The 23,845-nt window shown below is 47.3% G+C and overlaps 1 protein-coding gene across 1 annotated transcript in view; it reads left to right on the top strand.

The window, feature by feature from the left end:
* The window catches only part of LOC110514665 (EH domain-binding protein 1-like), a gene marked incomplete at its 3' end in the record, with an annotated part of 194,972 nt that overhangs the window by 100,895 nt on the left and 70,232 nt on the right, over positions 1 to 23,845 (top strand). Inside the window, exons 8-11 of the mRNA XM_036960124.1 lie at positions 1,725 to 1,832; positions 3,699 to 3,854; positions 4,925 to 5,213; positions 16,987 to 17,221. Of these exons, the coding sequence (XP_036816019.1) occupies positions 1,725 to 1,832; positions 3,699 to 3,854; positions 4,925 to 5,213; positions 16,987 to 17,221 (788 nt within the window). The remainder of the gene's footprint in view (positions 1 to 1,724; positions 1,833 to 3,698; positions 3,855 to 4,924; positions 5,214 to 16,986; positions 17,222 to 23,845) is intronic.

Below are 23,845 nucleotides of genomic sequence, written 5' to 3'. Positions count from 1 at the left end.
ACCTCAGCGGGATCGTCTGAGACCAGCCACCCGGACAGCTGATGAAACTGAGGAGTGTTTCTCCCTGTAATAAATCCCTTTTGTGGGGGAAAAACCTAATTCTGATTGGCTGCGCCCCCCTGCCCAGTCATGTGAAATCCATAGGTTTAGGGCCTATTGAATTCATATCAGTTGACTGATTCCCTTATATGACCTTTAACTCAGTGAAACCGTGGAAGTTGTTGCTTGTTGTGTTTTTATATTTGTGTTCAGTATACGTGTGTATTAGCTGTGCTAGCAAGGCAAAGTAAACAGGGTTCTATTAGTGTCTATGCATTCTCTTATTCTTAACATGTACAGTATGTGCTAACAATGACTTGGTGAATATATATGTGCTCTTTTAACCTTCTACATATGGCTAGGTATATTCAAACGCACACACACACACACACACACACACACACACACACACACACACACACACACACACACACGAGTCTGTGAACATATGTGCTCTCTTGCCTTCCACATATATGTGCTCTCTAACACACACACACACACACACACACACACACACACACACACACACACACACACACACACACACACACACACACGAGTCTGTGAATATATGTGCTCTCTTGCCTTCTACATATATGTGCTATATAACACACACACACACACACACACACACACACACGGGTCTGTGAACATATGTGCTCTCTTGCCTTCCACATATATGTGCTCTCTAACACACACACACACACACACACACACACACACACACACACACACACACACACACACACACACACACACACACACACACGAGTCTGTGAATATATGTGCTCTCTTGCCTTCTACATATATGTGCTATATAACACACACACACACACACACACACACACACACAGGACTCTGAATATATGTTGTCTCTAAGCCCCAGCGTTGCTACCAAAGCTAACACAACTATGTTCTGTCATATACAGGTAACTGCCAAAATAATGGAAACACTATAAGGGATACAAAGTATATTGAAAACGGGTGCTTCCGCACAGGTGTGGTTCCTGAGTTAATTAATCATCCCATTATGTATAAAAATGCTGAGCAGGTCATTATTTTGTCTATCTTGGCTATGTCCCCATAGGATGACAACGCCCCCATCCACAGGACACGAGTGGTCACTGAATGGTTTGAAGAGCATGAAAACGTTGTTGGCTAAATGCCATGGCCGTCCAAGTCACCAGATCTCAACCCAAATTGAACACTTGTAGGAGATTCTGGGGCGCCGCCTGAGACGGTGTTCTCCAACACCATTTGGCAAAACACCACATGATGTAATTCCTCGTGGAATAATGGTGTTGCCATTCCTCTATAGTTCCAGACGCTTGTAGAGTCTAATGCCAAGGCACGTTGAGGCTGCTCTGGCTCCTGGTGGCCCAACGCCCTGTTAAGACACTATGTTGGTGTTTCCTTTATTTTGACAGTTACTTGTACATGTGCTCTCTTAGGTAGCACATTAATGTAAATGCTAACACACATATAACACCTCTGAATATATGTGAATATATGTACTCTCTTAGGCTTCAACATATATGATATTATACTACCTAACACACATATAACCTCTGAATATATGTGTGTATTGTATGTTCTCTCTCTGCTCCCTTCCTGCTCTCCTCCCTTCCTGCTCTCCTCCCTTCCTGCTCTCCTCCCTTCCTGCTCTCTGGCCTGGTTGTTTTCAGAGATGGTAAACCAGCTCAATGCTCTCAGCTGCTTAGCCGGAGACCCTGAGGACTACTTCCTAAAGCTGGCTAGTAAAAGGCCAAGCAGCGCTCGGTCTCCCTCCCAAGGTCTTTCTGTTTTCAACTTTCAACCTTTTCTCTTTTTCTTTCTCACTCGTTCTCACTGCCTCGTTCTGTTGTTCTATCCTGTTTTGTCTTGTTCTTTCTAACTCTCGTTTCTCTCTCTACTGCCCTAGCTCTCTCTCTCTCTCTACTGCCCTAGCTCTCTCTCTCTCTACTGCCCTAGCTCTCTCTCTCTCTACTGCCCTAGCTCTCTCTCTCTACTGCCCTAGCTCTCTCTCTCTACTGCCCTAGCTCTCTCTCTCTCTACTGCCCTAGCTCTCTCTCTCTACTGCCCTAGCTCTCTCTCTATACTGCCCTAGCTCTCTCTCCCTCTACGGCCCTAGCTCTCTCTCCCTCTACGCCCCTAGCTCTCTCTCCCTCTACGGTCCTAGCTCTCTCTCTTTCTACTGCCCTAGCTCTCTCTTTCTACTGCCCTAGCTCTCTCTTTCTACTGCCCTAGTTCTCTCTCTCTCTACGGCCCTAGCTCTCTCTCTTTCTACTGCCCTAACTCTCTCTCTTTCTACTGCACTAGTTCCCTCTCTCTCTACTGCCCTAGCTCTCTCTGTCTACTGCCCTAGCTCTCTCTCCTGCCCTAGCTCTCTCTTTTTCTACTGCCCTAACTCTCTCTCTTTCTACTGCCCTAGTTCCCTCTCTCTCTTCTGCCATAGTTCTCTGTCTACTTCCCTAGCTCTCTCTCCTGCCCTAGCTCTCTCTCCTGCTCTAGCTCTCTCTTCTGCCCTAGCTCTCTCTCCTGCTCTAGCTCTCTCTCCTGCCCTAGCTCTCTCTCCTTCTACTGCCCTAGTTATCTCTCTCTCTCCTGCTCTAGCTCTCTCTCTCTCTCCTGCCCTAGCTCTCTCTCTCTCCCTCTCTGTACCATTGGTGATGTAGTCGTGTTGCCTGGTGTTCTCGTGTTGCACTTCAGATTTACGTTTAGTACATTGGTTGGTTTTCATTAGCTGGTTTTCTGTCCTTTTCAGTTTGCCCTCCTGGTGTCCAAGCCCCCGAACCCTGAATCTCCCCCTTTTGTCTGCAATTTGTAGTGAACCAATGATCAGTCATATTCCTCGTTTATGGTGTTGCTTTGTCACCATAGAGAAAACAACACACACACACACACAATGCTGCTGCCACTTGTGACAATGATGGCCTAATATGGCCCAGAATGCAGCAGGAGAAATACCACACCTTATCAGCTACTACCACTTCACTACGTATTCACACACACTCTCCCACACTCTCTCTCTCTCTCTCTCACACACACACACTCACACACACACACACACACACACACACACACACACCACACTCGCTCATCATCTCACTCACTCTGGCAATATACTTTCTCACGCTCACATACCACATTCAGAAGCACACACAGTTAGCATTTTGTTTCTCACACACTGTTGAGACACGGACACACACAAACACACACACAACCTAGACAGGCTTTGTTGTCTTGATGAGGAAGAAGATGAATCTCTTGTAGCAACTCCCAGCCTGCACTAGGGGTTTCTCATGGCAACCCGGTTCCATCAATCTCTGCTGAATTCCCCCGCTGGACTCCAACTGTAGTGAAGCTGGACAGAGATGGACAGGCATTAACCAGTCACCTTTTACCAGAAGGAAGGAATACTTCTGGAAACCAAATGAACTCGAGTGGTTCACTCCAAAGTGCAGATTGTTGTTGTACTCTTTAAGTTCTGTATGTTTGTCTTCATTTTGACTCTTTCATCAGGGTTTTTGGTTGTGAGAATGTTTCATCTCGTTTTCTTCCGCTAGTTTGAACTATTTTCCTTCCTTTTTTTTGCTTGTTTTTGTTTTGTTAAATTTTTTTATTTCGTTCCTGCATTGTTTTGGTTCCCATGGCGACAGAGCTGATCAGTAAGCTGAACTTCCTGGAGGAGGATCAGGACACGCCCCCTGCCCTCTGCTCCAATCCCTTCGAAGATCCGGCTGATGATGTTGATGACGCCTCCCACCTGGAACACACCAATCACTTCAACCCGTTCGGTGATGATGATGATGATGGTAGGTTTGACCTTTGACCTCTATCTACCTGTTCTGTCTCTCTCTCTCTCTCTCTCTCTGTACTGTATGTCTACCTGTCTATAAGGGACTAGGGGTTTTAGCAGTTTGATTTACACTGCATGGCCAAAAGCATGTGGACACCTGCTCGTTGAACATCTCATTCCAAAATCATAGGCATTAATATGGAGTTGTGCCCCCCTTTGCTGCTATAACAGCCTGCACTCTTCTGGGAAGGCTTTCCACTAGATGTTGGAACATTGCTGCAGGGACTTACTTCCAATCAACCACAAGCATTAGTGATGTTGGGCGATTAGGCCTGGCTCGCAGTCAGCGTTCCAATTCATCCCAAAAGGTGTTTGATGGGGTTGAGGTCAGGGCTCTGTGCAGGCCAGTCAAGTTTTTCCACACCCATCTCGACAAACCATTTCTGCATGGACCTCACTTTGTGCACAGGGGCATTGTCATGTTGAAACAGAAAAGGGCCTTCCCCAAACTGTTGCCACAAAGTTGGAAGCACAGAATGGTCTAGAATGTAATTTTATGCTGTGAGGTTAAGATTTCCCTTCTCTGGAACTAAAGGGTCCGGACCATGAAAAACAGTCCCAGACCATTATTCCTCCTCCACCAAACTTTACAGTTGGCACTATGCATTGAGATAGGGGTGTCCACATAATGTCAGTGTACATTATACCTCCTCCACCAAACTTTACAGTTGGCACTATGCATTGGGACAGGGGTGTCCACATAATGTAGGTGTACATTATTATGGGGTCGACATCAAAGACTGATTTATTATCCTATATTATATTTATATTTTATATTGTGTTTTCAATCCAAGTTTATTGACATAGTTGTTGAAAGATTTATTTTATTGTTCTGAGGTTGTTTATAAAGTGCCTGGCAAACTAAATGCTACCCTTTTGTTGCTGTCGAGATGTCAAGAAATGTCACGTAGCATTGTGAAGCCTGTGTGTTTATGTATCCTGTCAGTAAAGCAGAATACTGACAGACAGGCAGACAGCTAAGATAATATTGACCCATCTCTCTCTTGCCCTTTCTCTCTGTCACAGGACCCCCTTCCCTGCCCCCCTCCCTCACCCTCCGACAGGACCCAGAGGCCCACTATGTCCAGGAACCCTCTAACCCCTTCGACGAGGACGAAGTCAACACACACTCGCACACAGAGTACAACCCGTTTGACGAGCCCGACCAGGATCCAGACCTAGTCCCAGACCCCGACCCCCAGGTCCAGCAGCCGGAGGCTCCCAAACCCAGGGGGAGGAAGGGGGTCAGGCCGGTGGATATGAGCAAGTACCTGTATGCTGACACCAACCCACCACCAGAGGACCAACTGGATGAGTGAGTTACAGGGGGATGTGTGGGGGGGGGGGTAAAGAGAGGAGATTTGGGGATGATGTCATAAAGTGAATTTGTTCTCTAGTGTGTGTCAGGGTTTCTGTTAGGAAAATGGGAAGATTTTAATTTAACGGCCTTTTGAGAAATGCACTGGACCCATATGTATTGGGTCACTCATCGGTCACTCTCATTGGGTCACTCTCATTGGGCCACTCTCATTGGGCCACTCTCATTGGGCCACTCTCATTGGGCCACTCTCATTGGGTCACTCTCATTGGGTCACTCTCATTGGGCCACTCTCATTGGGCCACTCTCATTGGGTCATTCTCATTGGGTCACTCTCATTGGGCCACTCTCATTGGGTGCATAAGCCATGAGGCCGTTCCCTCACAGTGCTCGGAACAACAGCCAATCACATTTAGATGACGGTAATTCATCTGAACAGAGCATTCAACTCATGTAATGAAGCAGCCAATCAAACGTAGTTTTCAAACATTTGCCAAAATGCAATTGGTGGAAAACAACATTCTAAACAGAGCACCTTCAAAACGACCAGGAAGCTCTAATGAGCCACAGAGGAATGGAGGATCATGAGCTTCTTTTAATGAAAATAGCTGTGGAGAGTTTCAGATAGAGGTATATATCTACAGGTCGACCAATTATGATTTTTCAACGCCGATACCGATTATTGGAGGACCAAAAATCGGCAGATTTAAAAAATAAATAAATAATAATCATAAAAAAATAAATAATAATGTTTTATTTTGTAATATTGACAATTACAACAATACTGAAAAAACACTTATTTTAACTTAATATAAAACATCAATAAAATCTATTTAGTCTCAAATAAATAATGAAACATGTTCAATTTGGTTTAAATAATGTAAAAACAAAGTGTTGGAGAAGAAAGTAATATGTGCCATGTAAAAAGCTAACGTTTCAGTTCCTTACTCAGAACATGAGAACATATGAAAGTTGATGGTTCCTTTTAACATGAGTCTTCAATATTCCCGGGTAAGAAGTTTTAGGTTGTAGTTATTATAGGAATTATAGGACTATTTCTCTCTCTCTCTCCATTTTGTTTGCACCACCTTCAATGTATGTCATACTTACGTAAAATTGTGGCAAATTAGTTCGCAATGAGCCAGGCAGCCCAAACTGTTGCATATACCCTGACTCTGCGTGCAATGAGCGCAAGAGTAGTGACACAATTCCACCTGGTTAATATTTCCTGCTAAACTGGATTAGTAGTTATAAGTAGTGATTATGATTGATTGATTTTTATGAGAGTTTAATGCTAGCTAGCAATTTACCTTGGCTTCTACTGCATTCGCGTAACAGGCAGGCTACTCGTGGAGTGCAATGGTTAGAGCGTTGGACTAGTTAACTGTAAGGTTGCAAGATTGGAACCCCTGAGCTGACAAGGTAAAAATCTGTCGTTCTGCCCCTGAACAAGGCAGTTAACCCACTGTTCCCCTGAACAAGGCAGTTAACCCACTGTTCCCCTGAACAAGGCAGTTAACCCACTGTTCCCCTGAACAAGGCAGTTAACCCACTGTTCCCCTGAACAAGGCAGTTAACCCACTGTTCCCCTGAACAAGGCAGTTAACCCACTGTTCCTAGGCCATTATTGAAAATAAGAATTTGTTCTTAACTGACTTGCCAGGTTAAATAAAAGTTATAAAAACAAGTTTTTTTTTTTTTTATAATCGGAAATCAGCGCCCAAAAATACTGATTTCCAATTGTTATGAAAACTTGAAATCGGCCCTAATTAATCGGCCATTCCGATTAATCGGTCGACCTCTAGTTTCAGATCACAAGCCCGTTGGCCTATGCCTATTTCGGAAGCTCTCAATTTGGGCAGCGTGTGCGTGGTCACAGATCTAGCTGACTTATTGAGTTGCGTCTGTCAGTGTGAAGATAATGTGTGGTGTATAATTTAAAATGGTGAAGATATAGGCCAGTCTCTCTCCAGAATGGCTCAGCTGTCTCCCGACCGTTCATTCATTGTTTCATTGTGTGAATTGTTTGCCTTTGTATTGTTTATTTGTATTCATTCTCCATTACATATGTCACCAGTAGTAAATGTACCATTAATCCCCATCATTTGGTTACTTCATTTTTATTTAAATGCATGTATTAATTACAGTCATTTACAGTTCTCATTCTCGGAGTGGGAACGTTGTTTGCAGAGTTCACAACTTGTTACACTTGTGAGAAACAAGTTTAGGATCATTTAATCATTTAAACCATTCTTTTTTGCGATTTGTACTTTTTCATCGTCTTTTGTTTGGAGTGCTCCATGTGAGGGAACGGGTACATGTCTGCTCTCTCTGTCCCGATAATGTTGAGGAAGAACACGCATGCCTGAGCCCGTAGAGAAGTACCTGGCCTGATAATGTTGAGGAAGAACACGCATGCCTGAGCCCGTAGAGAAGTACCTGGCCTGATAATGTTGAGGAAGAACACGCATGCCTGAGCCCGTAGAGAAGTACCTGGCCTGATAATGTTGAGGAAGCACACGCATGCCTGAGCCCGTAGAGAAGTACCTGGCCTGATAATGTTGAGGAAGCACACGCATGCCTGAGCCAGTAGAGAAGTACCTGGCCTGATAATGTTGAGGAAGCACACGCATGCCTGAGCCCGTAGAGAAGTACCTGGCCTGATAATGTTGAGGAAGAACACGCATGCCTGAGCCCGTAGAGAAGTACCTGGCCTGATAATGTTGAGGAAGAACACGCATGCCTGAGCCCGTAGAGAAGTACCTGGCCTGATAATGTTGAGGAAGAACACGCATGCCTGAGCCCGTAGAGAAGTACCTGGCCTGATAATGTTGAGGAAGAACACGCATGCCTGAGTCCGTAGAGAAGTACCTGGCCTGATAATGTTGAGGAAGAACACGCATGCCTGAGCCCGTAGAGAAGTACCTGGCCTGATAATGTTGAGGAAGAACACGCATGCCTGAGTCCGTAGAGAAGTACCTGGCCTGATAATGTTGAGGAAGAGCACGCATGCCTGAGCCAGTAGAGAAGTACCTGGCCTGATAATGTTGAGGAAGAACACGCATGCCTGAGCCCGTAGAGAAGTACCTGGCCTGATAATGTTGAGGAAGAACACGCATGCCTGAGTCCGTAGAGAAGTACCTGGCCTGATAATGTTGAGGAAGAACACGCATGCCTGAGTCCGTAGAGAAGTACCTGGCCTGATAATGTTGAGGAAGCACACGCATGCCTGAGCTCGTAGAGAAGTACCTGGCCTGATAATGTTGAGGAAGAACACGCATGCCTGAGTCCGTAGAGAAGTACCTGGCCTGATAATGTTGAGGAAGAACACGCATGCCTGAGCCCGTAGAGAAGTACCTGGCCTCCTGCACGGAAATGTAGGAAAGTGTGTTTGTTTAACATCCATTGCGAATGATAATATATTAAATCTACAGTTCCTCACAATAAATGATTTTAAAATCTTTCCACCAATCTCCCCCTCTAATCACCAATCCTCAGTGTGAAAGAGCGGGGGCAGTTATAGTCCTACTGCAGCATTGACCAATAGGCTGTGAGTTCCATGTGCTAATTTCATTAGCCGCCAATGGATCACAGTGTATCAATGCATCCATGTAACAGAGGCTGGATCACAGTGTATCAATGCATCCATGTAACAGAGGCTGGATCACAGTGTATCAATGCATCCATGTAACAGAGGCTGGATCACAGTGTATCAATGCATCCATGTAACAGAGGCTGGATCACAGTGTATCAATGTGTCCATGTGACAGAGGCTGGATCACAGTGTATCAATGTGACAGAGGCTGGATCACAGTGTATCAATGCATCCATGTAACAGAGGCTGGATCACAGTGTATCAATGTGTCAGAGGCTGGATCACAGTGTATCAATGTGTCCATGTAACAGAGGCTGGATCACAGTGTATCCATGTGACAGAGGCTGGATCACAGTGTATCAATGTGTCCATGTAACAGAGGCTGGATCACAGTGTATCAATGTGTCCATGTGACAGAGGCTGGATCACAGTGTATCAATGCATCCATGTAACAGAGGCTGGATCACAGTGTATCAATGCATCCATGTAACAGAGGCTGGATCACAGTGTATCAATGTGACAGAGGCTGGATCACAGTGTATCAATGCATCCATGTAACAGAGGCTGGATCACAGTGTATCAATGTGTCAGAGGCTGGATCACAGTGTATCAATGTGACAGAGGCTGGATCACAGTGTATCAATGTGTCCATGTGACAGAGGCTGGATCACAGTGTATCAATGCATCCATGTAACAGAGGCTGGATCACAGTGTATCAATGTGTCCATGTAACAGAGGCTGGATCACAGTGTATCAATGCATCCATGTAACAGAGGCTGGATCACAGTGTATCAATGCATCCATGTAACAGAGGCTGGATCACAGTGTATCAATACATCCATGTAACAGAGGCTGGTGATTTGAACTTTGTAGCATTTTTATGATTAACCACGTGACAATGATTTTGAGAAACGAGAAGGTTATTATTGACATTAAACACGAAAATGCGCATATGAAAATCAGAACTGACACGCGGAACGGTAGAAATGACAAGATACATTTGAAGCGTCGCCAAACTTGAAACTCACGCGCCGCCCTAGGAACTCTTTATAAAATATTTGCCTCCACGTTTCCACGGTCAGATTTTGGCTACAGGCTCCTTATGAAGCAAGGTTAGACATGCTTCATAATATGAAATAAAACATTCAGGTTTCAGACAATGAAGTATTTTCAGAGTGCACGCTGCCTCCGGCTCACATTGTAAACGGGTGAAAGAAGCGCTCTTAGCCTGTCGCCTGCACCTGAATGGTGAATGGGAGGCGCGCTTCAACTACCAGTTGAGAAATAAAAATAGCTATTTTTAAATCGTGCACCAAAACTGTGTTTAACACGTGATTGCATTTCGCATTTTGGCGCAATGAATGGGTTTATTAAAAGCATGTTTTACTCCGGCAGCAACCAGACGAGGAGATGCAGGAGAAATCCCTCTCAAAATAGTCTCTGAATGCTGTGCGCGTGTGATAGTTGTGTTGGATAAATAAGATACGCGATGACCAATGAAAATACACACAGGCCAATTTAATTCCGCTAAATTATGCAAATTACCTATAGACCGATAAGCATGACGGTCAAATGTATTTCCGTCAGATTAATAAAACAACTATGGGATTATTTTTTTTCTCCTTGTCATTTCTGCCCGGCAACAGTTTTATTTATCGGCAACAAAAAAGGACAAAAGCAGTCAATTGCCAGCTAACAGAAACCCTGGTGTGTGTGTCTTCGTGTGTGTGTGTATCTGTGTTTGTCTTCGTGTGTATCTGTGTTTGTCTTCGTGTGTGTATCTGTGTTTGTCTTCGTGTGTGTGTGTGTGTGTGTGTGTGTATCTGTGTTTGTCTTTGTGTGTGTGTCTGTATATGTGTGTGTGTAACCTTGTGCGAGTTACACAAGGCCCCCCCCCCAACTCTAAAACACAGAGTGACTTGGGAGCTCTTTCAGAAACAAGGACTCGGTTGTTCCCTGCATTCTTTCTGCTTGTCTGCCCCCTCTATCCCCCTCACCTCTGTCCTCCATCCCTCTTCACCCCCTCTCACTACAAAATACTGCCTCATGACTCCTTGTCGAACAGCAATTTACAATTAGTCAAACCTTCCATTTTGGTGAGTTGTGGAGGTGGGGTACAGTTCTCTTGGGTAAACTCTAAATTAACTTGGATATAATACAGTTTGGGTTGAGGGGATATTTCCTATGGTGACCCTTTAACTTTGTCAAAACCCTAGAATACTCAACCCCTTGACTAACATTCCTCCTCTCAACCCCCTCGCTAACATTCCTCCTCTCAACCCCCTCGCTAACATTCCTCAAATCAACCCCCTCGCTAACATTCCTCAAATCAACCCCCTCACTAACATTCTTCCTCCCAACACACTGGCTAACAATCCTCCTCTCAACCCCCTGGCTAACATTCCTCCTCTCAACCCCCTCAAACATTCCTCCTCCCAACCCCCTCACTAACATTCCTCCTCCCAACCCCTTGACTAACATTCCTCCTCCCAACCCCCTGACTAACATTCCTCCTCCCAACCCCCTCACTAACATTCCTCCTCCCAAACCCCTCACTAACATTCCTCCTCCCAACCCACTCACTAACATTCCTCCTCCCAACCCCCTGGCTAACATTCCTCCTCCCAACCCCCTGGCTAACATTCCTCCTCCCAACCCCCTGGCTAACATTCCTCCTTTCAACCCCCTCAAACATTCCTCATCTCAACCCCCTGGCTAACATTCCTCCTCCCAACCCCCTTGCTAACATTCCTCCTCTCAACCCCCTCAAACATTCCTCCTCCCAACCCCCTCACTAACATTCCTCGTCCCAACCCCCTGACTAACATTCCTCCTCCCAACCCCCTGGCTAACATTCCTCCTCCCAACCCCCTGACTAACATTCCTCCTCCCAACCCCCTCACTAACATTCCTCCTCCCAACCCCCTCACTAACATTCCTCCTCTCAACCCCCTCGCTAACATTCCTCCTCCCAACCCCCTGGCTAACATTCCTCCTCCCAACCCCCTGACTAACATTCCTCCTCCCAACCCCCTGGCTAACATTCCTCCTCCCACCCCCCTAGCTAACATTCCTCCTCCCAACCCCCTGGCTAACATTCCTCATCTCAACCCCCTGGCTAACATTACTCCTCCCAAACCCCTGGCTAACATTCCTCCTCTCAACCCCCTCAAACATTCCTCCTCTCAACCCCCTCAAACATTCCTCCTCTCAACCCCCTGGCTAACATTCCTCCTCCCAACTCCCTCACTAACATTCCTCCTCCCAACCCCCTCAAACATTCCTCCTCTCAACCCCCTCACTAACAATCCTCCTCCCAACCCCCACACTAACATTCCTCCTCTCAACCCCCTGGCTAACATTCCTCCTCTCAACCCCCTTTGTCACCAACTGTTTCTGGATGGTTAGGAGAAGTTGCTCTCAGAGGATGTGTTGGTACCATTCTTTATTCATGGCTGTGTTCTTAGACAAAATTGTGAGTGAGCCCACTCCCTTGGCTGAGAAGCAACCCCACACATGAATGGTCTCAGGATGCTTTACTGTTGGCATGACACAGGACTGATAGTAGCGCTCACCTTGTCTTCTCCGGACAAGCTGTTTTATGGATGTCCCAAAAATCGGAAAGGGGATTCATCAGAGAAAGTGACTTTAACCTCAGCAGTCCATTCTCTTTACCTTTTGCAGAATATCAGTCTGTCCCTGATGTTTTTCCTGGAGAGAAGTGGCTTCTTTGCTGCCCTTCTTGACACCCGGCCATCCTCCAAGGTCTTCGCCTCACTGTGCGTGCAGATGCACTCACACCTGCCTGCTGCCATTCCTGAGCAAGCTCTGTACTGATGGTGCCCCGATCCCGCAGCTGAATCAACTTTAAGAGCTGGTCCTGGCGCTTTCTGGACTTTCTTGGGCGCCCTGAAGCCTTCTTTACAACAATTGTACCGCTCTCCTTGAAGTTCTTGATGATCCGATAAATGGTCGATTTTAGGTGCAATCTTACTGGCAGCAATATCCTTTTGCCTGTGAAGCCCTTTTTGTGCAAAGCAATGATGACGGCACGTGTTTCCTTGCAGGTAACCATGGTTGACAGAGGAAGAACAATGATTCTAAGCACCACCCTCCTTTTCTGTTATTCAAACTCAATCAGCATGACAGAGTGATCTCCAGCCTTGTCCTCATCAACACTCACACCTGTGTTAACGAGATAATCACTGACATGTCAGCTGGTCCTTTTGTGGCAGGGCTGAAATGCAGTGGAAATGTTTTTGGGGGATTCAGTTCATTTGCATGGCGAAAAGGGACTTTGCCATTAATTGCAATTCATCTGATCACTCTTCATAACATACTGGAGTATATGCAAATTGCCATCATACAAACTGAGGCAGTAGACTTTGTGAAAATTCATATTTGTGTCATTCTCAAAACTTTTGGCCACTACTGTGCACCGCCCTTCAATGAAGTTTTACATTGTCACATCTTAGTGTACCTTCAAATTCTCCCGTCTATGCTAGAGACCGTGATGATCTGATAGGCAACGTCCTTCTTGGAAAGCTCTGAACTTGTGCCTAATAACCAACCTAAAGCTATTTATGCACCTCGCAAGCTAACATGGCGCTCTTCTCAGGTCGTAAGCTATAGTTACCCATAGCTGGCTAGTTAGCTTTGGTTATTTGTTCCAATATATTTTAAAATTCCGCCCCAAAAATGTGTTTAGCTAGCTACATTTATAGGATCCTCACTATGAGTCTGAGACACTTTGAGCATCACATTTTCCTTTGCAACATCTAAAATGAATGTTGTCTATATGTATTTGTTTGCTAGCTAGCATGCAAGAGTAGTACTTATCTCTCACATGCCGACAGATGCAGTCGTCTTGATTGAATCGGACACTTCGTGGCACTTCGTTTGACACGTGACTGCAGTTTGCATTGAATTGTGGGTCATAACAAGCCCGTGAGTGATCAAAGTAGTTCACTTGCTCCCTTGAGCTAAATCGAGGGCAGAGGGGGGGTGGTAAGGTTTGTGAATTGGACCGCCACTTAAGATGGCAATCATACTGCATCCGGTTTCGACAGGGATACCCTGAGGGAAAGTGGCTGGGCTGAGGGGGAGTAAAAATGACACGATTGGACTGCAGCCTGGGTCTTTTCACATGTCTTTTAGCCAAGGCAGGTCTGTCAAAGATGAATGCCACAGCCTCTATGGCTCTGCTTCTCTATCCTCCTTTCTCCTCCGTTCTCTTGGCCGGGGTTAGATACACACTGAACTTGTCTGTTTCTTTCAGCCTGATATACCTAGCCAACCCCCCCCCCCTTCCCCTAGGTCTCTGGCTGTGTGTGAGTGGTGAGTGTTGAATGAGTGACGTGGAGCGGTGTAGTCCGTTTCAACCCTGCGGGGGCTGGCTGACCTGTGTATTGATAAGATCCTGTGTGTGTGTGTGTGTCTGTCAGTGCCCAGCATGGCAGTTGGGATATGAGGTCACTCAGAGCTGACCTCAGAGCACCTGTGTCCTGTGTTACCCAACCATCCGTTTAACTCAACGTTGTGTGTGTACTTTTGACTTACTACTAGCCATGTGGTTCTGAGGTACTACTAGCCGTGTGGTTCTGAGGTACTGCTAGCCGTGTTGTGGTTCTGAGGTAATACTAGCCGTGTGGCTCTGAGGTACTGCTAGCCGTGTTGTGGCTCTGAGGTACTGCTAGCCGTGTTGTGGTTCTGAGGTACTGCTAGCCGTGTTGTGGTTCTGAGGTACTGCTAACTGTGTTGTGGCTGGTTTGGTACTGCTAGCCGTGTTGTGGCTCTGAGGGACTGCTAGCCGTGTTGTGGCTGGTTTGGTACTGCTAGCCGTGTTGTGGCTGGTTTGGTACTGCTAGCCGTGTTGTGACTGGGTTGGTACTGCTAGCCGTGTTGTGACTGGGTTGGTACTGCTAGCCGTGTTGTGGCTCTGTGGTAATGCTAATGTTCATGAATTATTTATAGGAGAGACAAGACCAAGATGAGACTCTGGACAAGGCGGATATGGTATATTTGAGGCCTTTTAATCTAGCATAGTGATATCTGGCAAACGTGCAGCACGGCTCTTATCGTCCACTCTTAGGGAGGTTTCGGAAAAAGAGGGCGTAACACATATTTGGGCAGTACATTTATACATTGGAATGACGTAGGTAGATTCTAGTAGTCCTGGCTCCTGGTTGGTTGTTCGTAGGTGATAGACAGTCCTCTCCAGCCTGTTGTCTGTATCTCATTGGTTCTTGACAGAGTTCATTGTCTTTGTAGCCCATCCCAAAGGGTTTGGAGCAGTGTATATTCATGGGTTATCAGTGTGTTTAACAACAGTCCGTGAATGCGTCATTACATGTTTTAATATGTTATTACAACACTAACCATGTGTGTCTGGGTTGGTATTGCTAACCTTGTTGTGGCTCTGAGGTACTGCTAGCCGTGTTGTGGCTGGTTTGGTACTGCTAGCCGTGTTGTGGCTCTGAGGGACTGCTAGCCGTGTTGTGGCTGGTTTGGTACTGCTAGCCGTGTTGTGACTGGGTTGGTACTGCTAGCCGTGTTGTGGCTCTGTGGTAATGCTAACCATGTGTGTCTGGGTTGGTATTGCTAACCTTGTTGTGGCTCTGAGGTACTGCTAGCCGTGTTGTGGCTCTGAGGTACTGTTAGCCGGTAATGCTAACCGTGTTGTAGCTCTGAGGTACCTGGTCAGCTATTTTAGTGTTGAATGTGTGTTCCTAAGTAAAGTACAGTGAAGTGTTATTGACTGTACGTTTGTTTATTCCAGGTGTAACTCTGTGTTGTTGTTTTTGTTGCACTGCTTTGCTTTGCTTTATCTTGACCAGGTCGCAGTTGTAAATGAAAACTTGTTCTCAACTGGCCCACCTGGTTAAATAAAGGTGTTCTCAACTGGCCCACCTGGTTAAATAAAAGTGTTCTCAACTGGCCGACCTGGTTAAATAAAGGTGTTCTCAACTAGCCTACCTGGTTAAATAAAGGTGTTCTCAACTAGCCTACCTGGTTAAATAAAGGTGTTCTCAACTAGCCTACCTGGTTAAATAAAGGTGTTCTCAACTGGCCCACCTGGTTAAATAAAAGTGTTCTCAACTGGCCTACCTGGTTAAATAAAGGTGTTCTCAACTGGCCTACCTGGTAAAGTAAAGGTGTTCTCAACTGGCCCACCTGGTTAAATAAAGGTGTTCTCAACTGGCCCACCTGGTTAAATAAAGGTGTTCTCAACTAGCCTACCTGGTTAAATAAAGGTGTTCTCAACTGGCCTACCTGGTTAAATAAAGGTGTTCTCAACTGGCCTACCTGGTTAAATAAAGGTGTTCTCAACTGGCCTACCTGGTTAAATAAAGGTGTTCTCAACTAGCCTACCTGGTTAAATAAAGGTGTTCTCAACTGGCCTACCTGGTTAAATAAAGGTGTTCTCAACTGGCCTACCTGGTTAAATAAAGGTGTTCTCAACTGGCCTACCTGGTTAAATAAAGGTGTTCTCAACTGGCCCACCTGGTTAAATAAAGGTGTTCTCAACTGGCCTACCTGGTTAAATAAAGGTGAAATAAATTACATTTAACAAAAAACAGAAGAGTTTTAGAGGATGTAAAGTTATACAATGCCTGTAAAATTACATTATGATGCAATCTTTTGATATGCCATATCTCTCTCCTCTCCCTCTTTCTTTCCCTCTCCCCTCCCTCCCTCACTCCCTCTCCCCTCCCTCACTTCCTATCCATTTCCCTCACTCCCTCTCTCCCCTTCCCTCTCTCCCTCCCCCCTCACTCCCCATCCCTTTCCCTCTCTCCCTCCCCCCTCACTCCCCATCCCTTTCCCTCTCTCCCTCTCCCCCCTCACTCCGTCTCTCCCCTCCCTCACTCTGTCTTCCCCCCTCCATCTCCATCTCTCCCCTCCCTCACTCCGTCTTCCCCCCTCCATCTCCGTCTCTCCCCTCCCTCACTCCGTCTTCCCCCCTCCGTCTCCCTCTCTCCCTCTCCCCCCTCACTCTGTCTCTCCCCTCCCTCACTTCGTCTCCCCCCTCCATCTCCGTCTCTCCCCTCCCTCACTCCGTCTTCCCCCCTCCATCTCCGTCTCTCCCCTCCCTCACTCCGTCTTCCCCCCTCCATCTCCGTCTCTCCCCTCCCTCACTCTGCCTTCCCCCCTCCGTCTCCCTCTCTCCTTCAGATCCAACCCGTTCTACGAGCCCCGGACCTCCAGCCCATCCCGGCCCTCCGGGGGCCCCTCTCCAGACTTCAGTAACCAGAAGAGGAGAGCCCCGCTACCTCCCAGACCTCCAGGCCCCAGCCCCTCGGCCCCCAACACCTCCAGGGAGGGGGCAGAGAGGGAGAGATTCATGCCCAGTAGACCCAGTGCCGTGGCAGCTGTGGTGGGGCGAGATCTGGCCTTCTCCTCCCCTAAGGTAAGACTCTTTGAAGAGGGTAGTGGCACTAGAGTAGGGGTATTCATGACGTGTGTGTGTGTGTGTGTGTGGTTGCTCACAAAGTGTGTGTAGTTGTGTTTGCATGTGCCTCCGTGTGTGTCCAGTCACCTCCAACCTCCTCATCTGAATATAGGTATTAGTTTATTGGGTTGTTTGTTTGTTTATTTATTTATTTAAATTCTGCATTTCTGCTAGTTGTAATTAAACGGCTGGTGGTCACACACACATGATGAGCCACCCCAGTGGCCGGGAGTGATTGGGTGGGGGGGGTGGGGGGGGGTTTAAGTAGTCTATATGAGATGCAGGGCAGAAAGCATATGAGGGGCTTAAACACATCAGCAGACTGATTACAGGGGGGGTAAGAACCCCATCTGCCCCCATAACCCCCCCCCCGCGGACACACACACACACCCTCCCTCCGTGGCTGGCTGTTGTAGTTGTGTAGGACTTGGTGCGGTAACAGTAATGGTGGTACTATGTCATTAAGGAAGGTTTATCAACCAGCTGCACAGCCGTGTGACTGTGGGTGAGGGGGTCTAAACAACTTTAATTACCCAGACTCAGTGGCCTGTGGTGGGCTGCACTCCGCCAAGGGCTGCCCCTGTCTTTAGAGCTCAGCGGAGGAGGGAGAGAGGGGAGGGAGAGAGGGGAGGGAGATAGGGGAGAGAGAGAGGAGGGAGAGAGGAGTGAGTGAGAGAGGGAGAGAGAGAGGAGTGAGTGAGAGAGAGGGAGAGAGGAGGGAGAGAGGAGGGAGAGAGGGGGAGAGAGGAGGGAGAGAGAGGAGGGGGGAGAGAAACTGAGGCTGTTGCAGGAGAGATATCCAGTGGAAAATGAGGCTCAGACTTTAACATGTAGAGGTGGTGAGAATAGGGTTTGGTTTCTGTAAATATTCTCACAGCGAAAAACACACACACACACACACACACACACACACACACACACACACACACACACACACACACACACACACACAATGATGAGAAACTCCTACACACGTGTGTATGTGTCTGTGTGTTAGTACGCACAGATTCCAGTTTGCCCAAAAAACACAGGCTGTTCCTCTGCTTCTCAATGTTTTGTGTGTGTGGTGTGTGTGTGGGTGGTGTGTGGGTGGGTGGTGTGTGTGTGTGTGGGGGTGGTGTGTGGGTGTGTGTGGTGTGGGTGGGTGGCGTGTGTGTGTGTGTGGGTGGCGTGTGTGTGTGTGTGGGTGGTGGGTGTGTGTGGGTGTGGGTGGTGTGGGTGGTGTGTGTGTGTGTGTGCATCTGCTTGTGTGTGGTCTTGTTTAAGTCCTCCGTGTGTGTGTGTGTGTGTGTGTGTGTGTGTTAGTCCAGTTTGTCATGGTGTTAAGGCTACCTCTTCAACAACAGGCTGTGGTGGATCAGGACAGGCTGTGGTGAATCAGGACAGGCTGTGGTGAATCAGGACAGGCTGTGGTGGATCAGGACAGGCTGTGGTGAATCAGGACAAGCTGTGGTGAATCAGGACAGGCTGTGGTGAATCAGGACAGGCTGTGGTGAATCAGGACAGGCTGTGTTCTTGTATCCTCCACTCTTTGTATAAGAGTATGATTTTAACATGGACATTTAGTCATTAAACAGACGCTCTCATCCAGAGCTGCTTCCAGACAGAACCTTCATTAGTAGCGTGGTGAGACCGTACCTTCATCAGTAGCGTGGTGAGACAGTACCTTCATCAGTAGCTAGGTGAGACAGTACCTTCATCAGTAGCGAGGTGAGACAGTACCTACATCAGTAGCTAGGTGAGACAGTACCGTCATCAGTAGCGAGGTGAGACAGTACCTTCATCAGTAGCGTGATGAGACAGTACCTTCATCAGTAGCGTGGTGAGACAGTACCTTCATCAGTAGCGTGGTGAGGCAGTACCTTCATCAGTAGCGTGGTGAGACAGTACCTTCATCAGTAGCGTGATGAGACAGTACCTTCATCAATAGCTAGGTGAGACGGTACCTTCATCAGTAGCTAGGTGAGACAGTACCTTCATCAGTAGCGTGGTGAGACAGTACCTTCATCAGTAGCGTGGTGAGACAGTACCTTCATCAGTAGCGTGATGAGACAGTACCTTCATCAGTATCTAGGTGAGACAGTACCTTCATCAGTAGCTAGGTGAGACAGTACCTTCATCAGTAGCGTGGTGAGACAGTACCTTCATCAGTAGCTAGGTGAGACAATACCTTCATCAGTAGCGTGGTGAGACAGTACCTTCATCAGTAGCTAGGTGAGACAATACCTTCATCAGTAGCTAGGTGAGACAATACCTTCATCAGTAGCTAGGTGAGACAGTACCTTCATCAGTAGCGTGATGAGACAGTATCTTCATCAGTAGCGAGGTGAGACAGTACCTTCATCAGTAGCATGATGAGACAGTACCTTCATCAGTAGCGTGGTGAGACAGTACCTTCATCAGTAGCGTGGTGAGACAGTACCTTCATCAGTAGCTAGGTGAGACAATACCTTCATCAGTAGCTAGGTGAGGCAGTACCTTCATCAGTAGCGTGATGAGACAGTACCTTCATCAGTAGCTAGGTGAGACAATACCTTCATCAGTAGCTAGGTGAGACAGTACCTTCATCAGTAGCTAGGTGAGACAGTACCTTCATCAGTAGCGTGATGAGACAGTACCTTCATCAGTAGCGTGATGAGACAGTACCTTCATCAGTAGCTAGGTGAGACAGTACCTTCATCAGTAGCTAGGTGAGACAGTACCTTCATCAGTAGCGTGGTGAGACAGTACCTTCATCAGTAGCTAGGTGAGACAGTACCTTCATCAGTAGCTAGGTGAGACAGTACCTTCATCAGTAGCGAGGTGAGACAGTACCTTCATCAGTAGCTAGGTGAGACAGTACCTTCATCAGTAGCGTGGTGAGACAGTACCTTCATCAGTAGCGTGGTGAGACAGTACCTTCATCAGTAGCTAGGTGAGACAGTACCTTCATCAGTAGCGTGGTGAGACAGTACCTTCATCAGTAGCTAGGTGAGACAGTACCTTCATCAGTAGCGTGGTGAGACAGTACCTTCATCAGTAGCTAGGTGAGACAGTACCTTCATCAGTAGCGTGGTGAGACAGTACCTTCATCAGTAGCTAGGTGAGACAGTACCTTCATCAGTAGCTAGGTGAGACAGTACCTTCATCAGTAGCGTGGTGAGACAGTACCTTCATCAGTAGCGTGGTGAGACAGTACCTTCATCAGTAGCGTGGTGAGACAGTACCTTCATCAATAGCTAGGTGAGACGGTACCTTCATCAGTAGCGAGGTGAGACAGTACCTTCATCAGTAGCTAGGTGAGACAGTACCTTCATCAGTAGCGTGGTGAGACAGTACCTTCATCAGTAGCTAGGTGAGACAGTACCTTCATCAGAAGCGTGGTGAGACAGTACCTTCATCAGTAGTTCCAGTTGAAGTCGGAAGTTTGCATGCACCTTAGCCAAATACATTTAAACTCAGTTTAAATGTTTGTAGGTTTGTAGACCTCCTTGCTGGCACACGCTTTTTCAGTTCTGCCCACAAATGTTCTGTGGGATTGAGGTCAAGGCTTTGTGATGGCCCTCCAATACCTTGACTTTGTTGTCTTTAAGCCATTTTGCCACAACTTTGGAAGTATGCTTGGGGTCATTGTCCATTTGGAAGACCCATTTGCGACAAAGCTTTAACTTCCTGACTGATGTCTTGAGATGTTGCTTCAATATATCCACATAATTGTCCTTCCTCATGATTCCATCTATTTTGTGAAGTGCACCAGACCCTCCTGCAGCAAAGCACCCCCACAACAAGATGCTGCCACCCCCGTGCTTCACGGTTGGGATGGTGTTCTTCGGCTTGCAAGCCTCCCCCTTTTTCCTCCAAATGTGAAGATGGTCATTATGGCTAAACAGTTAAATTGTTGTTTCATCAGACCAGAGGACATTTTTCTCCAAAAAGTACAATCTTTGTCCCCATGTGCAGTTGCAAACCGTAGTATGGCTTTTTTATAGCGGTTTTGGAGCAGTGGCTTCTTCCTTGCTGAGCGGCCTTTCAGGTTATGTCGATATAGGACTCGTTTTACTGTGGATATTGATACTTTTGTACCTGTTTCCTCCAGCATCTTCACAAGGTCCTTTGCTGCTGTTCTGGGATTGATTTGCACGTACGTTCATCTCTAGGAGACAGAACGCGTCTCCTTCCTGAGCGGTATGACGGCTGCGTGGTCCCATGGTGTTCATACTTGCGTACTACTGTTTGTACAGATGAACGTGGTACCTTCAGGAGTTTCGAAATTGCTCCCAAGGATGAACCAGACTTGTGGAGGTCTACAATATTTTCTGAGGTCTTTGCTGATTTCTTTTGATTTTCCCATGATGTCAAGCAAAGAGGCAGTGAGTTTGAAGGTAGGCCTTGAAACACATCCACAGGTACACCTCCAACTGACTCCAATGATGTCTTAGTGTATGTAAACTTCTGACCCACTGGAATTGTGATACAGTGAATTAATCTGTCTGTAAAGAACTGTTGGAAAAATGACTTGTGTCATGCACAAAGTAGATGCCCCAACCGACTTGCCAAAACTACAGTTTGTTATCAAGATATTTGTGGAGTGGCTGAAAAACGAGTTTTAATGACCCTAAGTGTATGTAAACTTCCGACTTCAACTGTAAGTGAGACAACCACATCTAGTTTCAGGTGTTACGGTGATACACCTGGTATAGATGCTGTTTCCTGAATATACTGACGTTAACAACACCTTCATAATATTGACTTGCACTCTCACAGGAAACTGTTCAGTGTAAAAAACCCAGCAGCGTTGCAGTTCTTGACACAAGCCGGTGTGCCTGGCACCTACTACCATACCCCGTTCAACGGCACTCAAATCTTTTGTCTTGTCCATTCACCCTCTGAATGGCATGACATGCACAGTCCTCGTCTCAATTGGCGTAAAAATCCTTCTTTAACCCGTCTCCTCCCCTTCACCTACCCTGAGTTGAGGTGACATCAATAAGGGATCATATCTTTCGCCTGGATTCACCTGGTCAGTCTATTTCATGGAAAGAGCAGCTGTTCTTCATGTTTGTAAACTCAGTGTATCTCCGTCATAGTGAGGACATTTCTCCTCAGCGTTAGTGTAACGAAGGCAAGGGTGTTATTGTCTATTTTTAGGAGCGAAGACAATCTCTCCAGTGTGTGGTATCCATACAGATTCATTTACACTGAACAGTATGTTAAAGTAGGGTGGGTTTGTTTGGGTCAAAGGGCAATTGTTGCCTACTGTAAGTGGCAGTTTACCAAAAGCGGTTCTACATTTCATTTGTCATTTTTCTTCATACTGTATGAGGGTATTTCCTGACATTTCACATGAGGCATTTCCACTGGCTGGTGACGTCCCCCTGGTGGCTGGTGACGTCCCCCTGGTGGCTGGTGACGTCCCCCTGGTGGCTGGTGACGTCCCCCTGGTGGCTGGTGAAGTCCCCCTGGTGACGTCCCCCCTGGTGGCTGGTGACGTCCCCCTGGTGACGTCCCCCCTGGTGGCTGGTGACATCCCCCTGGTGGCTGGTGACGTCCCCCTGGTAACGTCCCCCTGGTGGCTGGTGGCGTCCCCCTGGTGGCTGGTGGCGTCCCCCTGGTGGCTGGTGACGTCCCCCTGGTGACATCCCCCTGGTGGCTGGTGACGTCCCCCTGGTGGCTGGTGACGTCCCCCTGGTGGCTGGTGACGTCCCCCTGGTGGCTGGTGACGTCCCCCTGGTGGCTGGTGGCGTCCCCCTGGTGGCTGGTGACGTCCCCCTGGTGACGTCCCCCTGGTGACTGGTGACGTCCCCCTGGTTGTTTGTTACTCTTTTATAACCATTCATCAAAGTTACTGGACTCTCAGTACGTACTTCCCCAGTCCTTCACTCTGCTGTCTCTCTCTGTCTCTTTGTCTCTCTCTCTTTGTCTCTCTCTCTGTCTCTTTGTCTCTCTCTCTTTGTCTCTCTCTCTCTTTGTCTCTCTCTGTCTCTCTCTCTGCCTCTCTCTCTGTCGCCCTCGGTCTCTCTCTGCGTCTCTCTCTGTCTCTCTCTCTGTCTCTCTCTCTCTCCTCTCTGTCTCTCTGTCTGTCTCTCTCTCTCTGCCTCTCTCTCTGCCTCTCTCTCTGCCTCTCTCTCTGCCGCTCTCTCTGCCTCTCTCTCTGTCTCTCTCTCTGTCTCTCTCTCTCTCCCTCTTTCTCTCCCTCTTTCTGTCTCGCTCTGTCTCTCTCTCTCAGCCTCTCTCTGTCTCTCTCTCTCTGCCTCTCTCTCTGCCTCTCTCTCCCTCGCTGTCTCTCTCTCCCTCGCTGTCTCTCTCTCTGTCTCTCTCTCTGTCTCTCTCGGCCTCTCTCTGTCTCACTCTCGGTCTCTGTGTCTGTCTGTCTCTCTTTCTTTCTCCATCCCTCTCTCTTCCTCTGTCTTAGAGGACAATGAAAGACCGATCCCAGAGTGCGTTGAGGTTTTGCTTCTCTGGAGTCGCGGAGACGGAACGTCTGTCTGAAGGATTCATTTAAATGAACAGAGTAACTTTCTAAAAGAAAGAGAGAAGGAAGAACGGACGAGAGATTCATGTCTGTCCCGTTTCAGTCCATCTCCTTCCCGGGGGCCACTCCTT

Source organism: Oncorhynchus mykiss, chromosome 23, assembly GCF_013265735.2.
Source record: "Oncorhynchus mykiss isolate Arlee chromosome 23, USDA_OmykA_1.1, whole genome shotgun sequence".
Lineage (NCBI taxonomy): Eukaryota > Metazoa > Chordata > Actinopteri > Salmoniformes > Salmonidae > Oncorhynchus > Oncorhynchus mykiss.
Note: the sequence above shows the minus strand (reverse complement) of the source record. Positions and strands in the feature narration are given on the sequence as shown.